Here is a 16005-nt window from a genome sequence, read left to right on the forward strand (position 1 = left end):
GTTTTCCACTGGGAGTGATTTCTTTTTTCCACACTGTACGGTGTCCGGGTATATATTTTTACTACTATCCCCGGGGTTAACTTCCTCACTTACCAATAGACATCAGATTAGGTGTATAGGTATAAGTCTGGTGTCAATGGTCTGAAATTTCATTATCCTTGTTAGGAGACTAAAGAATATGCTCCTACTTCTAAGAAGAAAAAGCCAAGGATACCAGATAGAAGATGTGTATTTTGCAACAGTAAATTGCCATCTAGCTGCAAGAAAAACATTTGCCCGTCATGTATCGGGGATTTCATCTAGGAGGACAGATCTTCCTTCCTTGAGGACATTAAGAAGATGATGAAAGATGAGATTGCCACATCGATGGCCAGACCACTCCTTCCTCCACCTCTCATAACACCACCACCCCCTCCTCCTATACCTTAGGGCCCTGCACCTGCTCCTCCAGTCCAGCAGGTTATAGCCAACGAGGTACCTACAGCAGAGTCGGTCACTAACTATCCAGCTTCTGTGACTACCTCTGAGGGATCGATTGCATCCACATCTAAGAAGTGTAAGAGACATTCTTCTGCGTCTTCCCGTGAATCAGGACAGATCTCAGAGGAATTAGAAGCCGATAATATTGAAACTGAGCATAAAAAAGAAATAAAGAAATATTTTTTCTCTTCAGACCACACTTCCGCCCTTCTCAGAGCAGTCAGAGACGCATTGGGCATGGAGGAAGTGCTGGAGGAAATAGCACCTAAAGATGTAAAGGGAGATTTATCAAACATGGTGTAAAGTGAAACTGGCCCAGTTGCCCCAAGCAACCAATCAGATTCCACCTGTCATTCCTCACAGACTCTTTGAAAAATGAAAGGTGGAATATGATTGGTTGCTAGGGGCAACTGGGCCAGTTTCACTTTACACCATGTTTGATAAATCTCCCCTGTAATGTTTAGGGGTCTAAAGGCCAAGAAAAAATTTGTATTCCCAGTTCATGAGACTTTACAATCTCTAATAACCGATGAGTGGGCGGAGCCAGAAAACTACAGGTTCCTGGTGAAATTAAAAGGCGTCTTCCCTTTGGGGGAGATCCCTAAGATCGATGCGCAGGTGGCAAAAAATACGAAAAATCCATTTTGCCTTTTGAGGACTCGTCCCAACTGAAAGAGCCGATGGATCGAAAGACAGTCTCTTATTCCTTAAAGAATAACATTGCTGCCACCTGCGTCGCTAGGGCACTCCATGTATGGATAGAGCAACTGAAGGGCCACTTAAACAACAAATGCCCAAGACAGAAAATCATTGATTCCTTACCCCTAATAAAGGATGCTACTGCCTTTCTAGCTGACGCCACCACAGAATCCATTAGATTTGCAGCTAAAGATGGCGCTCTGACCAATGCAGCCCGCCGTGCGCTCTGGCTAAAAAATTGGACAGGCGACAGCACAGCAAAATCCAATTTATGTGGTATACCATTCGAAGGGGAATATGTCTTCGGGGCACCTCTTGATAAAATTATCAAGAAGACGGCAGATAAAAAGAAGGCTCTACCGGAAGAAAAAAACACTACTAAAAAACAATACAAACGGCCTAAATTCCAGGAGAGCTATCGAGGCAAGGGGAAGACAGGCCGTTGGAGTTATTCGAAAGGAGGCAAGGGGAGAAATATTTTTTTCAATCCCAAAGCCTTCCAGGACAAACAGTGACGTTTTTCCTGTAAGGGGAAGACTGCAGGACTTTTCAGAAGCGTGGGGTGCTATTACCAAGAACACCTGGGTAAAAGATCTCATCAAAAAGGGATACCAAATAGAATTCACTAATTTTTCCCCACGAATGTTCACAATCTCCAAGCAGTCTTCGAGTTCCCTACAAACAGCTGGTAGAGAGTGTACGGAAATTACATCACATGAAAGTCATCTCTACAGTACCATTAAAAGAAAGAGGATCGGGTCATTACTCGAACTTATTTCTTGTAAAAAAGAAAAAAAAAAAACAAACGGCACTTTTTTCGCCTAATCATAAACTTAAAACCTCTTAATCGGTTTGTAAAATATGCAAAGTTCAAGATGGAGTCGATAAAATCCACGACTCCCCTAATAGCGACAAACGCGTTGATGGCCTCCATAGACCTCCAAGACGCGTATTATCACGTTCCAATGCATCCATACAATTTCTGAGATTCGCGATACAAATAAACAAAAGATTTGCCACTACCAATTCAGAGCCCTCCCGTTCTGGATTTCATCTGCCCCACGGATCTTTACCAACGTGATGTCAGAGGTTGTGTCTCTTCTCCACCTACAGGGGATAAATATAGTGGCTTACCTGGACGACCTTCTGATAGTGGCAGATTCTCAGATGAAGCTACATCAGGACCTTCAAACAATCCACAACCTACTGTCTATGCTGGGTTGGATCATCAACGAAACCAAATCAGACTTAGTTCCATCTCCCAAGAAGGTTTTCTTAGGAATCCTCCTGGACTCCAATCTCCAGATGTCAAAAAGATCATAAAACTCCTCACAAAAGTCAGAAAGTTCAAGAACAGCCCTCGGTCATCTGTAAGAGAAGCCATGTCAGTGTTGGGGTCAATGACATCTTGTATTCCGGCGGTCCCATGGAGTCAGGCTCATTCTCGAGTTCTACAGGCTCAGATCCTAAAAATATGGAACAAAAGACCATCAGGGCTGGACAAAAAGATATCCATCACTCCACAGGTGAAATGATCTCTGTGCTGGTGGCTAAATCGAGAAAATCTCGAGAAGGGAGTTCAGTGGAATCCTCAACCCAAGGTGATACTAAAAACAGACGCAAGTCAGATAGGTTGGGGACCCCAGACAGGGACTCACTACTTTCAGGGAGTCTGGAGTCCAGACGATATAAGAGACTCCTCAAACCTCAGGGAGCTGAGAGCGGTTCAAAATTCCTTACTGGCAGCTCAGAACATCTTAGTTGGGGTACATGTTCACATACTGTCGGACAATATCACGACAGTAGGTCACCTAAGACACCAAGGGAGCGTAAAACACAACTGCCTGTGGTCCGTCTCCCAACAGATTCTCTCCTGGGCAGAATCACATCTTCTATCCCTATCTGCAACACATTTAAAGGGGACAGAGAACACCGAAGCGGATTTTCTCAGCCGCAACCAGATCTATCCAGGAGAATGGTGTCTAAACGAGCAAGTATAAAAGGAACAGGAAAGTAAAAAACTTTTACTCCCTAAATCCAGCAGATCATCCTACGGCCATAGATGCCCTAAGGCAAAACTGGGAGGTAAAACTAGCATATGCATTCCCTCCAATACCTCTGATACCCAGAGTACTCCAAAAGGTCAGAGACCAGAGGACAAATGTCATCCCCATAGTCCCATACTGGCCAAAAAGAAGCTGGTTTGGACTCCTAAAGACATTGGCCCTAGAGGACCCAGTTCTACTTCCCCAGCTAACGGATCTTCTATTTCAGGGCCCGATTTTCCACCCAGATCCTGCGAAACTACATCTCTCTGCGTGGATCCTGAGTGGTCAATGCTAAGAAGTCAAGGCCTCTCAGAAAGAGTAATATCAACACTAATGAAAAGCAGGAAAAAGGTAACAACTTCCATCTATTTAAAAGTCTGGAAAGTTTTTTTCCTCTTTGTGTGAAACTCCACCACTTTTTCCCACTGAACCTAATATAGCCCAGATATTAGATTTTTTGCAGGCTGTACTATCCAAAGGCCTCAGACCGGCTACCTTAAAAGTACAGGTTTCAGCTTTATCAGCTATATACGACAGAAATCTAGCAGACCACCGATGGATAAAGAGGTTCATCAGGGCAGCCTTCAGAATTAATCCCAAACCTCAGATTATTCATCTAGCATGGGATTTAAATGTGGTCCTAGAGGGCCTAAATAGCACTAACTTTAAGCCTATTTCTGAACTTAATACTAGACTTCTCTCTTACAAAAACAGTGTTTCTAGTTGCCATCTGTTACGCAAGAAGGGTGAGCGAGATCCAGGCCCTTACTATCCATAAGCCCTACTGCACAATCTCAGAGGATCGCAAAATCCTAAAAACAGACCCCTCATTCCTACCTAAAGTGGTCACAGAATTCCACAAGTCCCACGACATTGTCCTGCCTTCGTTCTGTCCAGACCCTAAAAACGATCTGGAAAAGAAATTCCATACTGTGGATGTAAGAAGAGCAGTACTCCAGTACATTGAGACTACTGCTCCTTGGAAAATAGATCAAAGTTTATTCATACAGTTTCAGGTCAAAAATAAGGGCAAGCCCAAGACCTTCCTTCTCCAATCAACATCAGGGCCCACTCTACAAGAGCAGTCTCCACCTCATGGGCAGAGAGGGCCTCTGCCTCCCTGGAACAGATCTGCAGGGCAGCAGCCAATCAATGCACTGAAGAGGGGAGCCGGGAATTTCGAACACCCGCTACGCCGAGCAGGTTAGGTTTGCTCGTGGCCGGGGTGGCGATTGAGCCGGCGCAGGGGGCTGTAGGATGCGTGGCCGGGCTGCGGAGGAGCGGGGGCCGGGCTGCATGTGGACAGACTTTCACGACGACCGTTTACACGAAGCAATGAGCGAAATTTTTAGCGAACGACCAATGATGATTTGAGAACTTGTTCAAAGATCAAAATGAACGATTTCTCAATCGTCGTTTGATCGTTCGCTGCATTTACACGTACGATTATCTTTTGAATTCGATCGTTATCGCGCAAATTTGCACGATAATCGTTACGTGTAAACGCACCATAAGCCAGACTATTAGCAGAATCCATAATTGTGATGGCATGAACTGACAGGTGTTTAGGTTAACAGATCCGCATACCCACATCTGTAATACAGATTCACATACATAGGCAAAATATGTTTGTGTGAAACGAGCCTGTAGATTTTGGAGTGTGTCTATGTGAAATTTGCCCATTCGTCCAGCAGAGAATTTCTATTTCTAGTTCAACCCAAAGTTGCTCAGCTGGGTTCAGGTCAGGGCTTTGTTTGGGCCAGTCTGCAGAGTATTAGAGCTTTTTGTGCTGTATGCATATTGGCTCATTGTGAGCCTGCTCTGCAACTTCATAGCCGAATTGCCGTGTTTTTTTTTAAGGGGTACTCCAGGAAAACTTAAAAAAAAAAAACAGAGAGGGCGGGGGTGGTGAGACCATAACAATCAAGTTATACTAACCTGTCTCGGTGCAGCCGCAGCACTGCTGCTTACTGCCCACTGGTCTCCTGTGGGGATGTAAGATGCACCAAAATATCAATACTGCTATCGATATTCTGGGCAAAAAAACCCGATTCAGTACCAGGATTTCCTGGTATTCAATACTTTAAGCTGCATAATAAGTATAGTGCAGAGAACACAGCTGGGGCTAGCTGAGTGCCAGCCGTGTTCTATGTGTGTTGCCCCCTGCCCCCTAGTGTCACCTTAGCCCGCACACCCACACCCTCTGCTCACAGCGGCACCAAATCCAAATAGCTGGCACACAACAATGGCTTATGCTGGCTATTTTACAGTGTACATGCGGCTGTCACAACTGACAGTGGCATTTTATCCCTCCTAATGCAGACCCATCCCAATGTAGCAGACCCCCACTACTAATGACTGCAGCTTGCAGTACTACTTTAAATGCTTTCACCACTGAAAGGTTTAAGAGAGAATAAATTTTACAAACTGAGTTATTAGAATAGTGGCATCTTATTATGGTACCATGCTAGAATTCAGTGAGCTCTTTAGAATGGCCAATTAAAAAAAAAAAAAAATGTTTGTAAAGGCACACTGCATTGGTAGGTGCCAGATTTTATACACTTGCGGTAATGTTACATACATTGTGTGTGTGTGTGTGTATGCATGCATATACACACATTTTCTTTTTCCATATTGGTTGTCTTTGGGCCTCTAGTGATGAAAGGATAAAAGTGTGCATGTGGTGGCAAGTGTAAATTATAGATGAAAACAGTGGAAAAATTGAGCATCAGATAGCTGTGCATGATTCGTGTAGTCTAACAGCCCACAGCTACACTCATGCTCATTCTAAACTCTTACATTAGCTCACGGCCCTCCCTTGACTGCAGGCAATTCAGCCTCAACACGGCCAAAAAAGCTTTTAAACCTCAGCCCAGAACGGGAAAGCAGACTCATTCCGTCTCATTGTCAACTCTGATTGTCTTCAGGATGCAGAGAAGTTCGAGGCGGTGGTTTGGGTCATTTATAGTGGAGAAAATGTTGAACAGAAAACATCTGTTTGTCTCACCTGTAAACCGCAGAGTGATGTAGAAAGCCATGCATGTTCCCATAGGACTGTGGGATATATGGCTCTCTGGGAAACTGGAACATTCCTGAAACCCTACAGCTTTTTACAGTTGATAAACCACAAGCCAAGTGGGTAACACTCTGTTTCCAGCACCCAGCTCTTGAAGCATTGAAGCTCTTAAAGCTGATAAACCACATGCATTGCTGATAATGCTTTTTACCATCACAGAGGTTTTCATGTCTAGTATTCAAGGATATTGTACTGTTCTTTCCCATTGCTCAAATAATTAAATATTGAACAAATCAAAGAAGGGATTAGGGCTGCACAGAAACAAAAGCTGGCACAATATATTGAGAGGTTGGTCTTGGATCGGGTAGGCAGATTATTGGTGTTACAAATAGATAATATCAGAACAACAACATATTCTGATAGGGTGGGAAGGTGAAACATTGATTATTACACGGAGCGATTTTTAACAATAAACGATTGCAAACGAGATTGTTTGTTTATTGTTAACCTAAAATCATTCACCATATTACACAGAACAATGGTTGTTAGTTACGATCGTTTACTCCTTCTGATCCCAGCAGAACAATGTGCAATTACACTGAACGATTACAGAACAAAAGCGAAACTTGAGTGAACGAATGTGGAATTACAGCGAACGATTAATGATAATTTTAGGTTCAGATCTCAGGGCCCTATTACACAGGAGGATTATCGTGCTAAAATTCCAATGTTCCAATCTAAACCATAATCGTTCTGCGTCATTGATCTAGATCTGAACCTAAAATTAGTGTTAATCGCTAGCTAATCGTTCGCTGTAATTCCACATTTGTTCGCTCAAGTTCCGCATTTGTTCACTAATCGTTCAGTGTAATTTCACATTGTACATTGTTTTGCTGGGATCAGAAGGAAAAAACGATCATAGTAACTATCGCAGTAACGATCGTAACGAACTATTATCACTCTGTGTAATATGGTGAACGATCTCGGGTTAACGATAAACAATCTCGTTTGTGATCGTTTATCGTTAGCCATTAATCGTTAAAAATCGCTCCGTGTAATAGGACCCTAAATCAACGGCATACGAACTATTTTTCAATCATTGCCTGCAATTACACAGAGCAATTATCGTTTACATTCAAACAATAACGATATTTTGCACGATAATAGTCTCGTGTAATAGGGCCCTATTACACCAACAGATTATCTGACAGGTTTTTTGAAGCCAAAGCCAGGAATAGATTTGATAAGAGGGGAAATCTCAGTCTTTGCTTTATTACCTGTTCTCTGTTTATAGTCTGTTCCTGGCTTTGGCTCAAAAAAAATTGTCAGATAATCTGTTGGTGTAATAGGGCCCTTAGGGTCCTATTACACGGAGCGATTTTTAACAATTATTGACTAACGATAAACCATCGAAAACGAGATTTTTTTTGTTAACCTGAAGCCGTTCACCATATTACACAGAACGATAGTTAACGTTAGTTATGATCGTTACTACGATTGGTACTGTGATCGGGACTATGATCGTTTACGCCTTCTGATCCCAGCAAAACAATGAACAATGTGCAATTACACTGAACAATTAGTGAACAAATGTGGAACTTGAGCGAACGAATGTGGAATTACAGCGAACGATTAGCAAACGATTAACAGTAATTTTAGGTTCAGATCTAAATCAACGATCAGAGATATTTTTCGATCATTGCCTGCAATTACACATAATGATTATCGTTTAAATTAGAATGATTTAACGAATTTTTGCACAATAATCGCCCCGTGTAATAGGGCCCTTAGTCTCAGTGTCACACACAGATACTATTGAGGAATGGAGCTGTGTTACACAACCCCATATATGCCATATCTCCCTGCTGTATAGGTACAACTATTGTGATTGCCATAGTGGTAAGTACACCACCTACAGGATGTCACATAGCTAATGGTACTATTACACCAACAGATCTGACAACAGATTATCTGCCAAAGATTTGAAGCCAAACCCAGGAACAGACTATAATCAGAGATCAGGTCATAAAGGAAAGACTAGATTGCTCCTCTTTTCAAATCCACTCCTGGGTTTGGCTTTAAAAGGAACCTGTCACCCCCCGTGCCGGGGTGACAGGCTCCCGACCCCCCGTTAGAGCCCCATATACTTACCTAATCCCGCCGGGTCCCGCTTCTAGAGGTGGCCGGGTGATGAAGATCTCAGCCGCTGCAGGCCGGCGCGCGCGCTGAGAGATGAGTCCAACGCTCATAGAGAATGACGGAGCGCTGGACTCTCCTGTCATTCTCTATGGGTGTTGGACTCATCTCTCAGCGCGCGCATCGGGCTGCAGCGGCTGAGATCTTCATCACCCGACCACCTCCAGAAGCGGGACCCGGCGGGATTAGGTAAGTATATGGGGCTCTAACGGGGGGTCGGGAGCCTTTCACCCCGACACGGGGGGGGGGGGTGACAGGTTCCCTTTAAATCTTTGGCAGATAATCTTTCGTCAGATCTGTTGGTGTAATAGTATCCTAAGACTCCATATAATATGCAATCCTTTTTAGAAACATAGAAGATTGTCGGCAGAAAAAGACCACTGGGTCCATCTAGTCGGCCCTTTTAGTATTTTCTTTCTTATTATCTTAGGATAGATATATGTCTATCCCAGGCGTGTTTAAATTCTGTTATTGTAGATTTACCAACCACCTCTGCTGGAAGTTTGTTCCAGGTATCTACTACTCTTTCAGTAAAATAATATTTTCTTACATTGCTTCTGATCTTTCCCCCAACTAACCTCACTGTGTCCTCTTGTTCTTGAGCTCAGTTTTTTAGTAAAAACACTCCCCTCTTGAACTTTATTTAGTCCCTTAACATTCTTAAAAGTTTCAATCATGTCCCCCCTTTCCCGTCTTTCCTCCAGACTATACAGATTCAAATCTTTAAGTCTTTCCTGATATGGTTTATGCCTCACACCCTCCACCATTTTTGTAGCCTGTCTTTGGACCCGTTCTATTTTATCAATGTCCTTTTTAAGGTGAGGTCTCCAGGACTGGACACAGTATTCCAGATGTGGCCTCACCAGAGCTCTATACAGCGGGATCACAATCTCTTCCTACTGGTTATACCTCTAGCTATACACCCCAGCATACAATTTGCTTTCCCCACCGCCTGGTTGCACTGGTGACTCATTTCTTTATTAGAATCACAGAGAAAATAATAAAATATAGAAAGAAGTGGAATACACACAAAGCTGATGCTGTGGTCAGAAGCAAATGTACATTGCTTCATATATTTGTCAAGTTCAAAAATTTCAAAGTATGTCTAACATTTGTAAATGGATTGTTAAAGGAATGATGTCAGGTGCAATTAGCAGCTGCTAGGTAAAGCAGGCACATGGTACCTTTCATATATCCAGCTGTACTTCTAGAAAATAGAAACATGTTTCATTCTACTATACAAAGAGTCATAGAGGCTTTTCCAAGCTTGCGGAGTGCAAGAAGCTGTAACTCCTCCTTACTCCCCTCTCCCATACCTGACCCTGCCAGGGAATCACCTTTCAGCTGTCTATCAGACAGGGAGGAGGAGAAAGGAGACATTCCAGCTTGCAGCAGATCAGGCTCTTGGAAGAGCCTCTTTGACTCTTTGTACCAGAGAATAAAAGCATGTTTCTGCATTCTGGAAGCACAACTGGATATATGAATGGTATTATGTGTCTTCTTGACCTAACATCTAACTAACAGTGTCAGCAGTTTGGAACGTGAATTACAACTGACACATTCCCTTTAAATATACTATGTACTGTCAGCAATCTTTCCTAATGTTGCCCATTATTTATAAGCCCAGTGGCAACATTGGACTAGTTTAACCCTTTGAGGACCAGGCCCAAAATGACCCAGTGGACCGCGCAAATTTTGATCTTAGTGTTTCCGTTTTTCCCTCCTCCCCTTCTAAGAGCTCTAGCACTCTCAGTTTTCTATCTACAAGCCATGTAAGTGCTTGTTTTTTACAGGAATAGTTGTACTGTGTAATGGCGTCATTCATTTTACCATAACATGTATGATGGAATTCCAAATATATTATTTATGAAGATATAAATTGGTGAAATCGCAAAAAAGAATGCAATATGGTAACGTTTGGGGGGTTCCTGTGTCTACGTAATGCACTATATGGTAAAAGCGACATGATACAATTATTCTATAGGTCAGTCCGAACACAACCATATGCAGGTTACACAGATTCTCTAATGTTATATATGTATTTTTTTATGAAATCCGTTTTTTTGCCAATTAAATATTAATAAAATGGGCCTATTGTGACGCTTTTAACGGTTTTATTTTTTCACCTATGGGGCTGTATGGGGTGTCATTTTTTCCGCCATGATCTCTAGTTTTTATTAATACCATATTTGTGAAGATCGGACGTTTTGATCACTTTTTATTGATTTTTTTTAATATATAATGTAACATAAAATCGGTAATCTGCGCACTTTTTCCCCTCTTTTCGTGTACGCCGTTTACCGTTCGCAATGACGCTTGTTATATTTTAATAGATCGGACAATTACGCACGCTACGGTATATTATATGTTTATCTATTTATTCATTTTTATATGTTTTATTTATATAATGGGAAAGGGGGGTGATTTCAACTTTTATTGGGGGAGGGGTTTTGGGGTAGTGTGTTAGTGTTTTGAACTTTTTTTTTTTACACATTTGAAGTCCCTTTGGGGGACTTCTACATTCACTAGTTTGATTTTTACACTGATGAATGCTATGCCATAGGCATAGCATTGATCAGTGTTATCGGCGCTCTGCTCATTGAGCCTGCCTGTGCAGGCTCAGTGCAGCAGAGCGCCGATCGGACCGCACGGAGGCAGGTAAGAGACCTCCAGCAGTCCGTTTTACCGATCGGGACCCCCGCAGTCACACTGCGGGGGTCCCGATCGGTAAGTGACAGGGGACTCCCCCTGTCACTTACACTTAAACGCTGCGGTCGCGCCGCGATCGCGGCGTTTAAGGGGTTAATGACACGCGGCAGCGCGATCGCTGCAGCGTGTCATTACCGGTGAGGTCCCGGCTGCTCACTGCAGCCGGCCCCCACCTCCTATGAAGCGCGCTCCGCTCCGGAGCGCGCTTCATAGCGGGAATAACACCCATGACGTAAGGTTACGTCATGGGTCGTCTGGGGACAGACTTCCATGACGTAACCCTACGTCCAGGGTCGTCTAGGGGTTAAAATGTATCTTATGTGAACGGTTGCATAACAAAATGAAAGAAAACTTATATAGTACATTATTTTCTGATGCTCCTAAAATTGTATTTATCTGTTTTGCAGAAGTGATTATGAAGGACGACATGAACAATTATATCACACAGTATTATAATGAAGCCAGTAGTGGTAAGTTTGTTTGTCATCTTAGAAAGGGTGGTCCCCAAAGATATTTGCTGTCATGCAGTCTGCTCAAGAAAAGATTGGTTTTCTAAGTTTAAAGGGCATTTAAATTTTTATATATTGCTGGGGTTGCATAGAAAATAATAAACAGCCTATTCTCACCCGGGCTCCCCAGGGGCCCTTCTGTCATGTCTTCCGGTCTCCTGCTGAAAACTTGGGTCAGTCACTGAGGTAGCGCCCTATTTTAACATTGGCAGCCTGTTCAGCGAATCGCTGGCCACAGAGCTGTCCCGCTTCAGTCACTGATTGGCTGAGTGGGCTGTTACTGTGACACAAGTCAGTCTCAGCATTCAGCAGAGGATGTGAGAGGAGGCCCCCGGAGGGGGGGAGCATGGTAAGTGAGAACAGGCTGTTATTTTCTGTGTAGTTTCGGCAATATATCAAGAAAATATGAATGCCTGGTGTACCCCTTTGGGGTTAATAGACCTTGGGGAAAAAAACACTTGTCAATTCTCATATTCAAACCCAGCGACATGTTAGAAGATAAATAGAGCCAAATAAACCCTTTATGCCTTCATGGACAGGATAAAGCTACAAGCTCTAAGACATGCATAGTCCCCTGTGCTTTGTACTACACAACTATAGGCATTCTGTGTGTGGCCTGAATGGTGTTTTATTACAAAAAATATTCTGTTAGCTTTCTGAGGGAGTACTTCTGAAATACAGTGTAAAGGGAAGCATGTCACTTCTATTTTCCTATATATATATATATATATATATATATATATAATTTTGGCATACTGACTAGTTTTATGTTAATGAGACACCCCCCTTCAGAAAATATTGTTGCACTGTAGCAGTTTATCAAACCACTAAACAAATAATCTCTCTCTACAACCATAAACGACCGCCATTCTCAAACTGAAGTTCTCCTTTATTTTTAAGTGTGCATATGACCAGTTTTCATAAATGATAAACTTTAACAATATTATATAGTAGAACTAGGCAGAGTCTTTTTATACCAGAATATTCCTTGTAATCTACCATGAAACTGTTAAGCAGATAACACAATTTCTGGCACATTAGGATGTAGAAGCCCAGAGGTGCTGCAGTTGTTGCTTGATACATTTTATGTTATGGTTATGGTATGTCCCCATCTGTTTCCTGCAGAAAGTGGAGTTCCTGGGACATGTATAATCACTACAGCAGCTATTGATGTCCATCATCACCCCAACATATCATCTGACCTGTACTCGGCAGAAGTCCCATTTAATCCAGAACAGGCCAGCAACTCCAGCAGTATTACCTCAGTGAGTGTATCCAGATCTCCTGAGAGCTCTGAAACACTAGCACAGAGTATTAGCAGCCAAGTATTTTGCTCCTCCACAGACTGCAGTACCAGAGAGGAATCCACAGAATACTGTCCTCTGGCCCAAACCATCAGAAACAGAGTGAATAAAACAGCGGTACAGGAACTGTTGTCTTCCCTTTCTGATGACTCTTCTATAATGCAGAAAGGGCTGGATCCAGCCAACTTACACCTCAGCAGTCCTGTAGGTTTACATACAGGAAGTCCGAGACATGGGCTAAACATCTATAACAGGGTGAATCGGGAGGGCTTTGGTGTGTTTCACGACAGGTCAGTCATTCCACTCAGTCTCCCTCTTCTAGAGAGTAAACCTATAGATACGGAGTTAAAATGAAGCAGAGCCTTAGATTTATACCTCCTCAGTAAAATGCACAGCATTAGATTCCTCTAAGCCAACAGACATTTCTGATGCTATTGAAGCTTTTAGATTTATGAGCTAAACATGACGTTTTATCCAGAGATTTTCCAGTTCAATGGGATTCCAGTCACTGTGATACTGTATTGAAGCCAAATGGGATTCATGTTCATCAGAAGCCTAGATTCATTATTCTCAGGATATGTAAGAAATTCCTAATACCAATGTGCTACTGGACCTCACACTAGAGTTTACAAGACTAAATGATTGATGCATGTATTTATGGACAATATCTGGTGAGCAGGTATGACTACATAGCTGCAATATTTCCTTTACTCATGACTACAGATTTTGTACAATGCTGCAATATTTTTAATGCACAATGAAGTTTTGGCAATGCAGTTCTCGGAAATGCAAGTAATAAAATAACCTGTATAAGTACATACCTAGTTGTGTCTTAGTATTTTATCTAAATTAATTTTGATTACATTAAATAGATTTTCAGCTTGTGTGAACGGAATCTTCCCACATTATTCATTCATTTATGGTAACTTTTCATTTTACGGAAAAGTTTTTTTTTTTTTCTCTGAATGAGACCACTGGTGTACATGCAGGGGCCAGAAACATTGACATGCTATTCTTATTAGTAGCTGAGGAGTGGGTACTTTTAGAAAGAAAAAAAATCTTGCTAAAGTGCCCGTATCTTACAGACTGGAGACAGGGCAGCCCAACAGTGTCATACCGCCCTGACTGCCCCCCTAATAGTCAGGCACAACACGTTGTGCTGAACTACTGAGTTGTCTGTGCAGCTACTATTAGCTGCATGGTCCTCTCTCTTTTCCTGAAGATGAGGAGAGGAATCTGGAACTCTACATGTAGAAGCCCCTTCTTAGGGCCTTTGATGAGGTTACAGTCATGTGATTAGTCTCTTGACTGGGGGGCTGCTCACTGTAAGTAGGGACAATCTGCATATATGTGTTTGTCTGTCTGGAAAAGAGCTGTTTATGTGTAGTGATGTAGCGGGGAGGGGATTGTCTGTATGTTGATGGTTTATGTAGTAGCACTGTGTGTGTCTCTAGCACAGGGGTAGGGAAGCTTGGCTCTCCAGCTGTTGCAAAACTACAACTCCCATCATGCCTGGACAGCCAAAGCTTTAGTTCCCTACCCCCTGATCTAGCAGGTATGTGTGTGTATTTTGATGTAGCAGTGCTGAGTGCATATGATTCAGCAGAAAGGTCTATGTGTGAGTATAGTGTACTGGAGAGTGTCAAAGTGGCCCCGTCATTTTAATAAAATTTGACTCCTTCACTGCTTTAGACCGCCATGGAAGTTTATTAACCTTCAATATTTTTTTTTTCCTGTTTTCAGTTGTCTAAACCAGTGGGATCTCTTAAAGTAAGGTGTGTCTTATAAAGTGAAATAAAACGGTAGTTTTATCCAGTCTACACCATGGTCCCTGGGTTAAAGGTATTTTGGAGCATCTAGTAGTTTGAGCTATAGAGCCTGGGCTGCATAATAATACATTTGTTTAATAGAGCACTGTCTAGTCAGCAATATATTATTGAATAAATTATATGGACTCCCTAACTGGTACCATTAAATATACACTTTTTTCCCTAATGTTTACAATGCAACCAATATATTACGTCATTTGTATTCTTTTGGCCAGTAAAATATTGGCAACATCAAATATGTATATTTCTGCTTACATTTTGTTACTTTTGCTCACTAAACATTTACCAAGGAAAATGTACCATATGTCTCAGTCCCAACAGCTATCCAACAGTGTCAGTAGTTTGACACATTAATTACAGGTTACAGACTTCCCTTTAAGAACTTTACTTTTTCCATTTTTTATGAGATCAATTATACTTTGACATCTTGTTTTACCATAACATGTACTAGAAAACTGAAAAGTTGTAGACTAAATTGATCTTCATTTTGGGGCTATTCATATGGTAAAACAGACACATTGGGGGATATTTATTAAAAATATACGCCACTTTTTTGGAATGGAAAAGTCACAAAATTTTGCACAACCGCATGGCTGTGCAAAATTTTGTGATTTTTCCGGCACGTACACAAATCATGCCTACTTCAGCTTACGCTTAAAGTAAGCATGATTTATCATGTGCGACTAACTAAAATAGTTGCCCATGGGTCATAGATTGACTCCACACTAGAAGTATTTCACCACCTAATGTGGAGCCGGTATGCTCCATGGGTTGGGTGCAATGCGCCCGGTCCACGGAGTGTAAGGGGTTAAGTAGTGATGTAGTAGCACCACTACTAACCCTCTGGGGCTGTACAGTAAGGAGGGGTGCGCTATGCGGGAATCCCCTCATTAACCCCTTAAGGACAGAGCCAATTTCGATTTTTGCGTTTTAGTTTTTCCTCCTTGTGCTTAAAAGGCCATAGCACTTGCATTTTTCCACCTAGAAACCCACATGAGCCCTTATTTTTTGCGTCGCTAATTGTACTTTGCAATGACAGGCTGAATTTTTGCATAAAGTACACTGCGAAACCAGAAAAAAAAATTCAAAGTGTGGTGAAATTGAAAAAAAAAAAAGCATTTTGTTTATTTGGGGGAAATGTGTTTTTACGCCATTCGCCCTGGGGTAAAACTGACTTGTTATATATGTTCCTCAAGTCGTTACGATTAAAACGAT

The 16005-nt window shown here is 42.1% G+C and overlaps 1 protein-coding gene across 1 annotated transcript in view; it reads left to right on the plus strand.

The window, feature by feature from the left end:
* Positions 1-13635, plus strand: part of TMEM266 (transmembrane protein 266) — a 42014-nt gene extending 28379 nt beyond the window's left edge. Inside the window, exons 9-11 of the mRNA XM_069980206.1 lie at positions 11556-11618; positions 12783-13251; positions 13440-13635. Of these exons, the coding sequence (XP_069836307.1) occupies positions 11556-11618; positions 12783-13251; positions 13440-13584 (677 nt within the window). The 3' untranslated portion in view covers positions 13585-13635. The remainder of the gene's footprint in view (positions 1-11555; positions 11619-12782; positions 13252-13439) is intronic.
* The last annotated feature ends 2370 nt before the right edge of the window (positions 13636-16005 follow it).

The sequence above is a fragment of the Dendropsophus ebraccatus genome, chromosome 1 (genome assembly GCF_027789765.1).
Source record: "Dendropsophus ebraccatus isolate aDenEbr1 chromosome 1, aDenEbr1.pat, whole genome shotgun sequence".
Classification (NCBI taxonomy): Eukaryota; Metazoa; Chordata; class Amphibia; order Anura; family Hylidae; genus Dendropsophus; species Dendropsophus ebraccatus.